Consider the following 14,800-nt stretch of genomic DNA (forward strand, 5'->3'; position numbering starts at 1 on the left):
CGTCCAGGAAAGCTTTTTCCGGCTTTTGGTCTCCACACGTGCGTCTTCCTCAAAGTTGGGCGAGAGTCCCGCCTACTGCCCATTCCCGTTGCGTCTCTGACGTGGAGGTTGGTCCAGGGTGCAGCGCAGCCTGAGGCTCTGTGCGGGGTGCGGGGCCGTCTTGGAGGGAGCGGACCTGGGCTGGGTGGGAGGGCGGGAGAAGCTGCCTTGGAGGTGCTGTGCTCAACTGGCTGGGACGCCTGAGATTGCAGGTCAGGGCTGGAGAGAGGGCGACAGGGACTGTGTCCTGAGTGATGGTTTCCTGAGTATGCCGCGTGCAGCCCCAGTGCTCCTTGGGCTTCTGGGACAGGAGAGCAGCCTGGGAGCGCGGAGTAGATGACAGTGCTGGGTCCAGGGTTGCAGGCTAAGGATGGTCAGCTGACTACCTGCTCCTGAGGGGGAGCTGGGAGCTCCCTGAGCAGCTTTGGTGGGGAAGCCGGCCTCACTTCTGACTCATTCTCAGGGGGATGCTGTGAGATTTCTCAGTATCTATAGAGCAAATGGTTTCTGACTCCTCCTGTACTCTGTAGCCGGTCTGCTGTAACAGTCTTGAGGTCTTGATTGTGTCCATTTTTTTCTGCCAGTAAAGAATTAAGAGAGGACAAACCCGAGGCTCCAGAAATCACGGGTAGGAAATTCCGAAACACGGACAGATCTTCCAGAATCAGCTGCTGTAGAAAAGCTTTGGCTAGGGTGAGGGAGCACACATTCCGCAGACGCGCGTAGTGAAGGACCCCGTGCAAAGCAGAATGCGGACTAGGAAAACTTTTGTGTCAGGTCAGCAGACCTGTGTGTATTCCTGGGATTTCAGTAACCAGACCTGTGATAGAAAAGAAACGTCAGTCTTCTCTGAGGCACATCCCTTTCATCTCTGCATTTGTGAGGGGGAGGCAGGGCCCTCTGGTCCTCCCCTGCCTCATAGCAAATTCCAGGCCAGCCTAGGCTACCAGAGTCTGTGTCAGAAAACATTTAAACATACTTCATGTGTGGGATAAATAGTTTCTGCCGTTAATTTCCTGTTTATTACCGTGAGCACCTTGACACATCTGTGGAGTCAGCATTTTGCTGACTTAAGAATTATTTCTGCTTAACTTCTGCTGACCTAGTCCAGGTGTAATTTCAACTTTTGTCACTAACATGCTTTTGTTAAAGACATTAAGTTTTGGTGATTAGACAATTGTCTCCATTTACTCTGTAAAGAAGAATTCTTTGCCTTGCTTGAATATTCCTATACGCAATGAATGTTCATTCTTTTTGCATATTAATCTGTGTTAGCTGCTCTCATGACCTGATGCAGCTTTCTTCCGGTTTTCTCTGGTTTCTTCCAGTTTGTTCCTTTCATATCTAATCTGAGACCCCATTATTTCTTCATGTGTATTCTCTAGTTCTTGGCTGATGCGGCTACTGTCGTTACATTCCTGGGTCTTTGTCTGCAGCTGCAGCTGGGATGTCTTCCCCTGTCCTTACAGCAGAGGTTCCTCTGTGAGCAGATGCTTCTTACAGTGAGCCAGAACAAAACCACTTCCTGCGCTGTCCTTCACATGGGGCACTGCATAGCCAACAGTAAAGCAAACTGCTAACGGTGGGTCCTGCTCTTCCACAGGTCCAGTCCAGTTCCCCTTGCTGACAGTCCTGTGTCTTTCCTGCCAGGCTTCTTTCACTGTGCTCTGTGTCAGTGTGAGGGAAGGAGTTACCTGTGTTTACAGCTCATGTGTAACCGTGCTGTGTTAGTTAGACATGTCATCTCTGGAAAACCCTGGAGCGGAGGTGCTGGGTGATGATCGATCGGTTCCTGCCGATCGATCTATATGATTATGTCAGAGGCCATGGAGAGACCTTGCAAAAGATTTGAGCAGGGGTCAAACACATGCAAGGAATAAACCTGAGCAGCACATGTTTTCATTACGTTGTCAGTTCGGGTTATAGAAGTGTCTGCCATGGTGTCCTCCATAGTCCTTTTACAAGTAGTAACATATCAGTTACATATGCTGAGTTCAAAGTTGTGCTTGTTTGTCCTGCCTATTCTCTTAAAAACTGCACCCCATTGTTCTCTTCTTTGCAGAATCTATTTTAAACACGAGTCAGACCTGTTACTATATGTGAGACACTCCTCTTGCTGTTGCTTTCTGAAGACTCAGAAACAATATGCAGGCTGTTAAAATTCACAGCGACATTTGCACAGCGAATGTACAGAGCATGTGACATTTATTTTTAAACTAAATTCTCATTCTATCATCCATGTTTTCCATAAAGGACATTGCATTTAGTCCCCAGTGCTTTTTTCATGGTTCCAATTCCATTCTTTGAGCCATAGTATTCCAAAAAATGGTAGCTTAAAGCGAAAAATTAATGATGTTGCATTCCGCGTTTGTTGGATAAAGAACTGGGACAGAGATCTAGGAGCTGCTACTGAATGGCGTGTGCGTTGCATTTTAGCCCTAGGTGCTTTCATCGGTCCACAGGCTGCTGCGAATGGAGGGTCACTGTTGGTGCTTAAGAACCTGACCAGGTAGCCGGTCCTCTCTTGGCATCTGACTTGGACTTCCCACCAGTGCCCTGCAAATGTTTGGTTTTGTCTGGCTCTCTGAAAAGACATCTCTTAGGGACAATGAGAGGTGATACCAGAGTTCTCAGAACATCGACTCTGTCCATTCTGTTGTTCTAGGGACAGCCTCTATTCAAGTGGAGGGCAGATTTCGACCTCCCAACGGTAGTAAGAATGTGTAGCAGTTTTTAATGAATGACAGATTTTTCATCTCCGACCAGACATCATTTGCATTTCTTCTCCAAAAAAAATGAATTTTGCCAGTTTCATAGTCCTCTGGAATGTTTGCTATTAACAGTATCGGGAACAAACCCTCCTAGTGCTATCCTGCTTACAGCGTCTCACAGGAGGCTAGTCCCAGGACAGCAAACACTTCCCTGTGTGGAACGGTGTCCCCTTCTGCTGGGCTCTATCAGGGAGTGGTCTTTTAGTGAGTTCTCTGTTGGGACCTGCTCTAGTTCTCTCAGAGAACAGCCTTTTCATCTTCCCTCTGTCCCGATGTATGCCGTTTCCCTCGTGACCAAGTTGCCCTGCTGTAGGCAATATCATTCTTTAAAAAAAAAAAAAAAGGAGTAGAAACTCTGGTTTTTGTTTTCTCCCTTGTAGATTTTGGAACATGCTCCCTGAGGTACAAAGACACTTGCACTGTGTGTCAGTTGCTTTTCCCTGAGAAATAAGTGTTCTACTCCCCAAATGTCTCCAGTCTGCTTTGATTTGAAGATGTACTGGCAACATCCTCATTGTTGCTTAACCCTGCCCTTTGTTAACAGACGTTGTTAGTGTAATCATTCCTTACAGAGTAGACCTTTCCCTTGCACCGAAAGTCTTGAGCATGGCTCCTCCCTCCTCCTAGTGCTGAAAACACCGTGCACTTTAGACACAATCCTCCGTCTGACCAGAGAAGAGAACCTCCGGCCTACGGACGAGTGTTCATAGTACTAGAAGATGCTTTGCTAGCCTCCAAGGGAGAGACGTGATACCCCAATAGTAGGAGTGCCTGAACACTGACAACATTAATATCCGTGATATCCTGTAGATGAGAGTTTCATGTGGTACTACCCCTAAAGATGTATATAAAACCACCCAGCAGTGATGGCTTATGCCTTTAGTCCCAGCACTCGAGAGGCAGAGGTAGGCAGATTTCTGAGTTCAAGGCCAGCCTAGTCTGCAGAGTGAATTCCAGGACAGCCAGGGCTACACAGAAAAACCCTGTTTGGAAAAATAAAGCAAAAAAAAAAAAAAAAACCCAAGCTAACAAATAAAGTGTATGTATCCTGGGTTTACATTGCTGTGACAAAACATCATGACCAAAAAGCAAGTTGGGGGGGGGGGGGGAGTATTAGCTTAAACTTCAGTATTACTGTTTATCACTGAAGGAAGTCAGGACAGGGTCCTGGGGGGCAGGAGATGATGCAGAGGCCATGGAGGGGAACTACTTACTGGCTTGCTTCTTCTGGCTTGCTCTGCCTCTTTCTTACAGAACCCAGGACCAGAAGCCCAGAGATGGCACCACCAACTGAGGGCTGGGCCCTCCCCCATTGACCTCTAATTGAGAAATGCCTTACAGCTGGATCTCATGGAGGACTTTCCTCAGCTGAGGCTCCTTCCTCTGATGGCTCTGGCTTGTGTCAAGTTGACACACCAAACTGGCCAATACAATATGTGCCAAAAAAAATTGCTGAGAGAGGGGGAACTGGTCTTCCCCAAGGATGAGCCCACTCTCTGTTCATTCAGTGTGTAGAATACAAGCATATCACACTATTCCACATTATTCTGCTTTCTTATAGCATATAGGGTCACCTGCCCGTGGCGGCATCACCCGTGATGGGTTGTGCTGTCTAATGTCAGTCACTAATTAAGACAATGCCATAGGCTTCCCTACAGGGTGGTCTTAGGGAGGCACCCTCTCAGTTATGTTTCTCTCTTCTCAAATGACCCTAGCTAGTGTCAAGTTGACAGGAAAACTATCCAGCCCAATGCATCTTGGTATTTATATTATTATTTGTGGTTTTAATTAATTATCATTCACTGGTTTTTCTTGCAGAAAATGCTGTCCTTCTGGGATGTGGCCATTGAGTTCTCTCCCCAAGAGAGGGAATGTCTGGAGCCCGCTCAGTGGAATCTGTACAGGGATGTGATGCTGGAGAATTACAGCCACCTTGATTTCCTGGGTGAGCATCTCCTCTATAGTGACTTCTTAGTTCACCATCAACATATAGCTTCCTCTCTTTGTGTGGTTTCTCATGAGAGCATTTCCACAGTCAGTTTCATATCCTTCGTTTTCAGAAAAATTAGAGTGGTCGTTCCATACCTCAAAGCTTTCCAGTGTTTCTCGCTGTGTGTTTGAACTGTCAGTGTTAAACGTGTATTTCACCCAATAGTATGTCTACTGGGACTGCTAGAAATTCAATGCCATGAGGCACGGAGCGTACTTGTTGATTAAAATATTTCGCAACCCAGTTTTAGTTGGGGTGTTCTGTGCTGCATGGGTTGGCCAAAATGAAAGTTTAAGGCCTGTCTGGCAGCAGGAAGGTCCCGCCTGTGATGAACTGAATGCTGAACAGCCGGCATACAAAGGCATATTTACTGTTTTTTTTCCTTTGGATTTTTCGAGACAGGGTTTCTCCGTGGCTTTTTTGGTTCCTGTCCTGGAACTAGCTGTTGTAGACCAGGCTGGCCTTGAACTCACAGAGATCCGCCTGCCTCTGACTCCCGAGTGCTGGGATTAAAGGTGTGCGCCACCACCACCTGGCTACTTATTCTTACACAATGTTGTTTATTGGCTAAAGTACTTCCTCACACCAAGGTCCTAACCTAATGTATTTGTCTCTCTAAAGGAAAGCATCACATGCCTCATGTCTTTAGTCCGTTACTCTACGACATTTGTAATATGGACTAATCTAAGAGCCTCAGGTGTGCCAGAGGCATCACGTGACCACAGTCATGCGAAGGCGCAGTGTCCCTTCAGGAAACAAGTGTACAAATCACAGAAACAATCGCTGTATTCCACAAAGATCCCTTACTGTTCTCCGCATTGATTCTCCATGATCAAAGTACATCTAGAAAGCAAATATTCATTCTAAAGTTTACCCTACATGCAGTGAAAAGTATTCATCCTAATGTCTACCCCAGATATAGTGACTCTGCAAAATTCCTACAAATTTTAATCTTTTCCCCTTTCAATGAGACTCAAAATCTGGAAATTGTACATTCCTTCGTGTGCTGTAGTGGTCCTGGGAGGAAACGTGTATGGAACTGATTGTCTGTAGTCATTTATTTCATATCTCTTTCCTTATAGAATGTACTGGAAGGGCCATGTCAGTTTCCAGTACAAGAACACTCCAACAATCTTGTTCCCTTTTCTACAAACAGGTCTTGTCCTCTCTAAGCCACACCTGGTGACATTTCTGGAGCAAACACAAGGACCTGGGGATGGGAAGATACAAGCAACAGCCACTGTGCACCCAGGTGTGTAGGAATGAGATGGTTCAGGGAGCTAAAAAGCAGGTTTTCCCATGTGTGTTGAAAGAAGGTGTTGTTGTGGAGATAATCTCTCCGTCACGTCTTTGTTATCAAAGGAAGATGTCTCAGACATTCATGGTGGTTTAGTTCTCCTAAGCTTTGTAATTCCCCCATCGTGGGCTGTGTATGTTTTTCTGCAAATCTCCAAGGTTTTTTATTTTTTAAATCTACATTGTAATGAAGACTCAGGGAAATGCTGTTCTATGCAGAAGACTCATGTATTTGCTGGGCTTGTGAGCAGACTCATGCCAGAAAGATGTCTAAACCAAAGTGAGAATGATTGAGTTTTTAAAGTCAAACCCACAATTCCATCAAACAGAGGCAGGCAGTGACAGAGGCTGGACAGTATCAGTTCTGTTGATTAGAACACGTTGGGGGTGCGGAGCAATTGGATAAAATTCAGACAAGCACGAGTCAATTTGGACAGTCCGTTCCCTGCTTAACTTTGACAACACGTACAGAGGATTGTATAATTGAAGGCTGTATAAATTTTTCTCTCCCTCTAATATTGTCTCTGTACATGAATTACATTTGTACTGACTATGACTATAAACACAATTTTGGGAAGACTAAGTATGTTTAATCTCTCAGTAGGTGACTCAATAACTCTTAGTTCTCAATTGTCTTCGTTCTAACATCTTACTGTAAATTAGTGAATTTTATCAGATTAGGATATGCTAAATGGAAATAACTTATCTCTGTTAAAAATTTCAGCCCTAGAATTTCCAGTTACTGAACTGAAGCTGTCTTATACTGAAATAAACTTTAAATATGAATACAGTCCGTGGAGGCTCTGGGAACTTCACTCTCCCCAGCTCTTTATATCGTCGCTGCATAAAAGCTAAATCAGTGCCCCTGACCTACGTTCAGAAGCTTGATAAATCAGAAGGAATACAGTTAGAGGAGATGAGGAAGCCTGGCCTTTTTAAGGGAAACCTGTAAGAATAAAAAGATGGACAATTAGTTGTTCTTGTCATGACTCAGTTTCTCCAAGTGGGTGCAGTTTAACAAAGTTAACAAAGACATAAGTGACTAGATAGTATTCTTTAATTCAGTGTTTTTCTTCAACATGAATAAAACTTTATAACCTTAGGGATGATAAATTTCGATCACTAAGTATATTATCTTTAAGTCTCCTCTCCATAACTGTCTTACACAGACAGGCCTAAAGTGACTTCCTTCAAGCTTTAAAGGTTTTGCCTTTTATTTATATAATTAATCTAAATAATTTAACCCATTTATCAGAGATATAACCTCAGTTATATCTTCGGTATCTTTTTAAATGATTTCACTGATCCACACAGTCCCTTTGGGAATTTCAATAACAGACTCTGTACTATTTTCTAAACATCAGAAAAAATGCACGCCTTTCTAAATGTCTAGGTGTGAAACCATTGTAAAAAACTAAGTTCACATATTTCTTTCAAGTCACTTACACTCATGTTGAGGAAAGTGATTCCCATCAGAGTTCTTAGTCTTTGATGAAGATATTTTCTAAATTGTTCTTTATCATACATTCAGTAATAAGGATTTAGAATGTATGCCCTTTGTAGAAATATATTTGAAGATTAAAACTGTCTGTAGCCAGGAGGATCTAAGCTTTCAAACTTTTGTGGGTTCAAAATTTTTCTTTACTTTGCAGTTTGATTTTTTTTGTATTATTTTGGAGGTGTGTATAGCCTAATATCATTTGTTATACATTCCCTATATATTTTGGTGGATGGATAAAACACATTGATAAAGCACAGGGTGAAGGACAGTGTAGGATTATAAAGTATCCATGATCTCTGCTTTGTGAATTTCTACTTCATGGGTAAACACAAGTCTCCTGTTTTCATACATTGTTCATTGTCTCTCTCACTTAGGGCCTAATATCTGTTCATTCTTGTAAATGAATAAATCTTACAAATACATAAATTTATTGCTTGGGCATGGTGGTCTACTCCACTGGTCCCAGAACTTGCAGCCAGAGGAAGATGAATCTCTGAGTTTGAGCCAGCCTGGTTTAGAAAATCAGTTCCAGGATAACAAGATCTACACAGAGAAACCTTATGTTGAAAAAGCAAATTTAAACAAAAGAGGAAATAACTCATTTTTTTCATCTATTAGTTGACAAATATATTGTCTCAGCAAAACTACTCTAATTCACAGGTGAGCCTGAAGCTTTTTTTTCTTTTTATCATGACTTGATATGTTTCAGATATATATTTTCCTGTCCTCCAAATAAAACATAAAATCTTGTCCTGAATTTTTGAGCTATATTATTTCATCTTGTGGACTGTGGTGCCTGTACCACCTGGAACCAGAGTTGGCAAGGGCCTAGGGATTAAAGAACACCAGCAACATGGGTCACTCTTGAAGCAAGAATGCCAATTTTATTAAGTTCCAAGGCAGCTTATATAGTGCCCTCCTTGACTAGTAGCCACACCCTAGCTCTCAGGATTTTCACTGCAAGTCCACCGGAAACCACATCCTTGTTATCAGGAACTCATGAGGGTTCTGTGCTCAGAGCAGCTATAAGCATAAAAAAACAAGATGTTTACCTCCAGCAGCCAAAAGGTCATAGAAAGTTCAGGGTTTGTGGGTCTGCAGCTCTCAGCAGTGGACTTTTTGTACAGCATATCCTTTCAAAATAAAACTCTATGTGGATGATAAAAATTTTGTATTTTGATGATGACTCAGAATCACACAATCACAATTAACTTTGTTTAAGGCTTGAATACTTTATAATTTCATAAACAGATAATATCTCTATTGTTTAATAGGCTTATTTATGCTAGTAAAATGCTCTTACAACTTAGTTAGCAATTTTGCCTGTGCTCTATTTTGTTGTGCCTATTATCCTACTATGAGTATAAATTATTTCTAGCTACGATATTTTATCCTTCATCCTCACTGCCTATTGGTTTGAAATATACTGTAGTTTGTCACTGCTGTTTCAATATGTATGAATAAATCTCTCCATATAAAAGTACTGTAAGTATGATGAATATTTCCTAGCTTTTCTTCATATCTCAACTTTGCTTAACAGGAACAACATCCAATGTTGATTATAACTCACTACATAGTCACTGCCAGAGACTTCATACAAGGGAGAAACCCTACAAGTGTGAAGAATGTGGTAAGGCCCTTAGTTCTTATAAAGCACTTTCCATACACCAGAGACTTCACACTGGAGGAAAACCCTACACGTGTAAAGAATGTCACAAGGCCTTCAATACTCACTCATCACTTTTTATACACCAGAAAGATCATACTGATGAAAAAACCTACAAGTGTGGAGAATGTGGCAGATCATTTTACTATCTTTCAATGCTGAAACAACATCAAAGGATTCATTCTGGGGAGAAACCCTACAAGTGTGAAGAATGTAGCAAATCCTTTTGCTATCCCTCATTCCTTAAGCAACATCAAAGAACTCATTGTGGAGAAAATCCCTACAAATGTGAAGATTGTGGAAGAAGTTTTTCTTGTTCTCTACGACTTCAGGTGCATCAAATAATTCATTCTGGAGAAAAAACATACAAGTGTGAAGAATGTCACAAAGCCTTTCGTTATCACTCATCCTATTGGAGACACATGAAAGTTCATCTTGCAGAGAAGTCATACCAGTGTGAACTGAATGGAAAAGGATTTACTAAGCCTGCCTTTCTCTTTGGGAACAAGGCAGCTCATACTGCAGAGAAAGCCTACAAGTGTGAAGAGTGTGGCAAGTATTTTTGTTCATCTTCATCCCTTAGACGACATCAAACAATCCATTCTGAAGACAATCCCTACAAGTGTGCAGAGTGTGGCAAAAAGTTTTCCTACTTTGCACACCTTCAAGAACATCAGACAGTTCATACTGGAGAGAAACCATACAAGTGTGAGGAGTGTGGCAAATGTTTTTCCTCATCTTCATCCCTTAGACGACATCAAACAATCCATTCTGAAGACAGTCCCTATAAGTGTGTAGAATGTGGCAAATGGTTTTCCTGTTCCAGGAGTCTTCGGGAACATCATGCAATTCATACTGGAGAGAAACCATACAAATGTGAAGAATGTCACAAAACCTTTCGTAAATACTCAACCTTTTGGAAACACAAGAGAGTTCATACTGCAGAGAAATCCTACGAGTGTAAAAAGTGTGGGAGCTGTTTTTTCTCATCTTCAACCCTCAGACGGCATCAGGCAGTTCACTCGGAAGACTATCCCTACAAGTGTGAAGAGTGTGGCAGCTGTTTTTACTCATCCTTGTTCTTCAGACGCCATCAAATAATCCATTCTGAAGACAGTCCTTATAAATGCGGAGAATGTGGAAAACGCTTTTCCTGTTCCAGGAGTCTTCGGGGACATCAAGCAATTCACACTGGAGAGAAACCTTACAAGTGTGAACAGTGTCATGAAGCCTTTCGTAATAGCTCATCCCTTTGGAGACACAAGAAAGTTCATACTGCAGAGAAATCATAGCATTGTGAAGAGTGTGGCAAATGGTTTTCTTCCTTTTCATGCCTTAGATGACATCAAACACTCCATTCTGAAGCTAACCCCTCCAAGTGTGCTGAGTGTGGAAATGCTTTTCTACTTTACACACCTTCAAGAACTTCAGACAGCACACTGGAGAGAAACCATCAAGGGTGAAGAGCTGGTAAATGATTTTACTCATCTTCATCCCTTAGGCAACAAAGAGAGAGAGAGAGAGAGAGAGAGAGAGAGAGAGAGAGAATTCATTCTGAGCACAGTCTCTAAAAGTATGGGGAATGTGGCAAAGACTGTTAATCTTTATAAGCTTATTGGACACATGATAGTTCATACTGGAGAGAAATCCTACAAATGTCTTAAAAGTTTACCCTTCTTCAGCCCATAAAACGCATCAAATGAATCATTCTGACTAGAAATTCTGTGAGGGCCGGGAGAAACAAGGGCAGAAAGAGGAGTCATGAGGAGAGGCCAGCCAGCCAACAAGGAAGCAGGATGTGTAGAAAATGAGATAATAAGCCATGAGCCACATGACAAAGCATAGATAAGGAATATGGGTTGATTTAAAAGCAAGAGTTCTGGGGGACTATCTCCTAATTCCCAGCGGGTCTGATGACCTGGAACGGGTGTGTAAAGTCAGCTCAGTGACAAAACTCTGACCTTCTGTTTCAAACAAGTGGCCCAGAGAGCCTGCACCATTTTTATTTTTACAGTTTCAATAGTTTGCCTAAACATTTTTTCAATCTTATTTATTCTCTTAAGTTTCTAATAATAATTACAATACCTGCCAACTTTTTCCCTCACCTCATTCCCTTTCCAGCCCCAACCTTCCCACTGCTAATCATTACCTATATGATTCATAGCTTTAATATTAGAAGCACAAGCGATCTAGCAAACAACAGAGGACGTTTTCTAACTAGGCACACATACTGATAGAACAGTGTGTTTAGCTGGCTGCATTTGTGGTTACAGAAAGATAATTTTGCCCCTAGCGGTTATGTTTCACTCTGGTCAAATCTATACTCATCATAATCAACTCATCAGCTGAGGTTGGACCAATTCGTTCTTCATTCTGTACTCTAATATCTCCTATAGGGAATATACCAGGAGTTTTCCTATCATCTTGTAAGCTACATAACTAAAAAGCTTACTCTTTATAGCTGGCACCGCTTATCTCTTATTCTCATGTGTTTCTCCTCCCAACTTTCTACAGTATTGGCACAGCTATTAAAGATGAGAGCATTGTGGGTTTCTGTGATTCTGCCTCATTCCCTGTTCCTAGACTGCTCCATTAACCCTTGATATCATCTATTTATTAACATTTCTCTAAGATTCTTGTGGTTAAAATCATTCTATCTACAACAGTTATGCAAATTTGTAATATTGTCCTGAACTCCTGTGACGCTTTCAGGATAGTCACAAGGTGCATTTAACATCCTGTTCTTAAGAAGCCTGAATTCATGTTCACACCTGAAACATCAAAGACTTTAGGGGCTAACTCAAATGCACTCTGTATTTTTAACAACATCCCTTCTGGTTCACCCAGAGGAGAGTCTTCAGGGGGAAGGTTTTCCTTTTGTAAATAGCCATTTCATCCATAGCTCTAAGAAAGTGAAGCTCAAATTAACCAGCAATAATTTGTATAAAAGAAGCAAGAAGAGTGCTCCTGGGGTCATAGCCATGGGCCTTGCCAAAAATGGGTCAGATTCTCGAGCGCCTTGCAACAAGCAGAGTTTGTTCAGGCTGTTCTCAGGAACCCCCAAGAAATCCACATGGCTCCCAGCATCTTTTTTGTTTTTAAATTGAAGTTCATGAACATCACGAAGGACTATGAGACAGGCAAGTCTTAATTTATGCAGAGGACTGGAAAGAGAATGATTAAAATAAAAAATAAACCAAGAGCAACAACCAAATTAATGATAAATGTCCAAAAATGTTTTATAGTTAAAAAGAGGTAATTGAATTTAAAAAAATCATTTCCCAAATCATACATTACTTGAAAACAGGAGAGAAAATCTCAAGTTTATTGTGCCTATTTTAATGTTTCCTTGAATCCCATATCAACAGAAGATAGGGAAGATTTATACATTACTTGAGAAAATACTTCCTTAGTCCTCAAGGGAGCTAAAGGTGCTGGGGCAGTTCTAAAAATATTAGCAGTAGTTGGACTTACCAAGATAAGATACATAATGGAGTATTTTCTCTGAATTTGTCAAATGCTAATGGATTCACATTGTTAATGTGATTACTGCCTATATATATATATATTTGTGTATAGTTATTGTACTTATTGTATATAGTTTTTCTATGTTAAATAAAACCTTTGCTTTTTGTTTAGACGAAAATGTAAAAGTGTTCTATATATTGTTTGTGTCCTGACAAATAAAGCTCACCTTGAGATCAGGGGGTTGAGCTAGCCACTATTTAACCACAGAGGCCAGGCAGTGGTACATAGACCTTTGATCCCATCACTTAGGATCCTATGTCTTTGATCCTAACACATGGGAGACTCATGCCTTTGACCTCAGCACTTGAGAGGCACATGCCTTTAATCCCAGCACTAGGGAAGTGGTGACAGGAATATAAGGCCTGTGGTGGTGTGGGAATTCCTTCTATATATGTGTTGCTTTTTTAGGTAATGAATAAAGAAGCTGCTTTGGCCCATGATAGGGCAGAATAGAGCTAGGTGGGAAAACTAAACAGAATGCTGGGAGAAAGTTGGATGAGTCATTGAGATGCTATGTAGCCACCAAAGGAGAAAGACATGAGCAGGCAGCCAGAATCTTGCTGGTAGGCCACAAGCCTCATAGTAAAATAGAAAATAATAGAAATGGGTTAATTTAAAATGTAAGAGCTTTCTAGGAATACATTAGAGTCATTGGCCAAGCAGTGTTGTAATTAATAGGGTTTGTGTTTGAATATTTCAGGTCAGGGTGGCTGGGAATGAATGAGCAACCTCTGACAACACAGTAGAGACTGGATCTTAGGCCCATTCATTGTGAGGTTTCACAGAGACAGGACCATCCCCCCTATTTTCAGTCTTAGGATTTGGTGAGACAGGATTCCCCCATTCAGTGTAAGGATCACCCCCTTTCGGTCTGGGGATTCGGAGAGGTAAGAAGTGTGGCCGCTCTTTTGCCTCTCTGATCTTTCAGCTTTTGCCCTGATATCTGACTCCAGGTTTTTCTTGATAGGATCACGTTTCACACCGTGACAAGTTTGGGGAGAAAAGGCTTTAATTGGCAGAGGGTCCCACAATGCTTTTCATCATCCAAGGGAGTCAGAACAGGAGTCCAAACTGGGTAGGAACTTGGAGGCCAGAACTGCTGTAGAGAGTGGGGGTGCTGCTGACTGGTTTGTTCTCTGAGAGTGCTCGGGCGGCTTTCTTACGGCATGCCAGATGGACTGGGCCATCCCACATCAATCATTAAGAAGTTGCCCTGTAGTCTTGTCTACAACCAGATCTTAGAGAAACATTCTCCCAAATTGAGGTTCCCATCTCTTAAATGACTGTAGCCTGCTTCAGGTTGACATAAAACTAGCCATCATGGCTTTTAACAAGACTGGCCATGACAGCTCGCTGGACTGACCTCTGAATGAAAAGTTTACTAGCGGTCTGCGAGCTGCCCAACCAGCACGGAGGCCTGATCTTTCGGCGCCAGGAGACCCGGCATTGGGGTGAGTTTCTGGCCCACGGCGCCAGCCTGGGACGGGGAGCTCGGGGGTTTCTTGGCCCCCTGTCCTGCTTGGGCTCTCTGCAGGGCCTCTACTCCCCGGGTGCTGCCTCTTTCTTCCTGGCCCACCCAGCTTCCGTCCAGAGCCCTCCCCACTTCGCCCCCACTGCCCTCTTTTGGCGCGTGGCATCACCCAGCGCAGCCTATCTGGGCGCTGGGTCCGAGTACCCGGGGCTCCCAGGCGGGCAGCAGTTCCTTTGTTTCTGTGGCCTGCCTGCACCAAGCGGGGTAGGCGCTTTGTCTGCGAGCTGCCCAACCAGCACGGAGGCCTGATCTTTCGGCGCCAGGAGACCCAGCATTGGGGTGAGTTTCTGGCCCACGGCGCCAGCCTGGGACGGGGAGCTCGGGGGTTTCTTGGCCCCCTGTCCTGCTTGGGCTCTCTGCTGCCTCTTTCTTCCTGGCCCACCCAGCTTCCGTCCAGAGCCCTCCCCACTTCGCCCCCACTGCCCTCTTTTGGCGCGTGGCATCGCCCAGCGCAGCCTATCTGGGCGCTGGGTCCGAG

General features: G+C 43.0%; 1 protein-coding gene across 2 annotated transcripts; it reads left to right on the forward strand.

Moving 5' to 3' along the window:
* On the forward strand, positions 1–10,720 carry LOC121433589 (zinc finger protein 58-like). Of its 2 annotated transcripts, none has more exons than XM_041632072.1 (4): positions 1–107; positions 4,629–4,755; positions 5,957–6,052; positions 9,138–10,720. In XM_041632072.1, exons 2-4 carry the CDS (start codon positions 4,632–4,634, stop codon positions 10,553–10,555), a joined length of 1,638 nt encoding a protein of 545 aa, XP_041488006.1. In that variant the 5' UTR covers positions 1–107; positions 4,629–4,631; the 3' UTR covers positions 10,556–10,720. The 2 variants fall into 2 exon arrangements, with proteins under 2 accessions (XP_041488006.1, XP_041488007.1); XM_041632073.1 differs by lacking the exon at positions 1–107 and adding an exon at positions 211–251.
* The last annotated feature ends 4,080 nt before the right edge of the window (positions 10,721–14,800 follow it).

The sequence above is a fragment of the Microtus oregoni genome, unplaced genomic scaffold (assembly GCF_018167655.1).
Source record: "Microtus oregoni isolate MIOR12 unplaced genomic scaffold, Mior012 000040F_ref0000088, whole genome shotgun sequence".
Lineage (NCBI taxonomy): Eukaryota > Metazoa > Chordata > Mammalia > Rodentia > Cricetidae > Microtus > Microtus oregoni.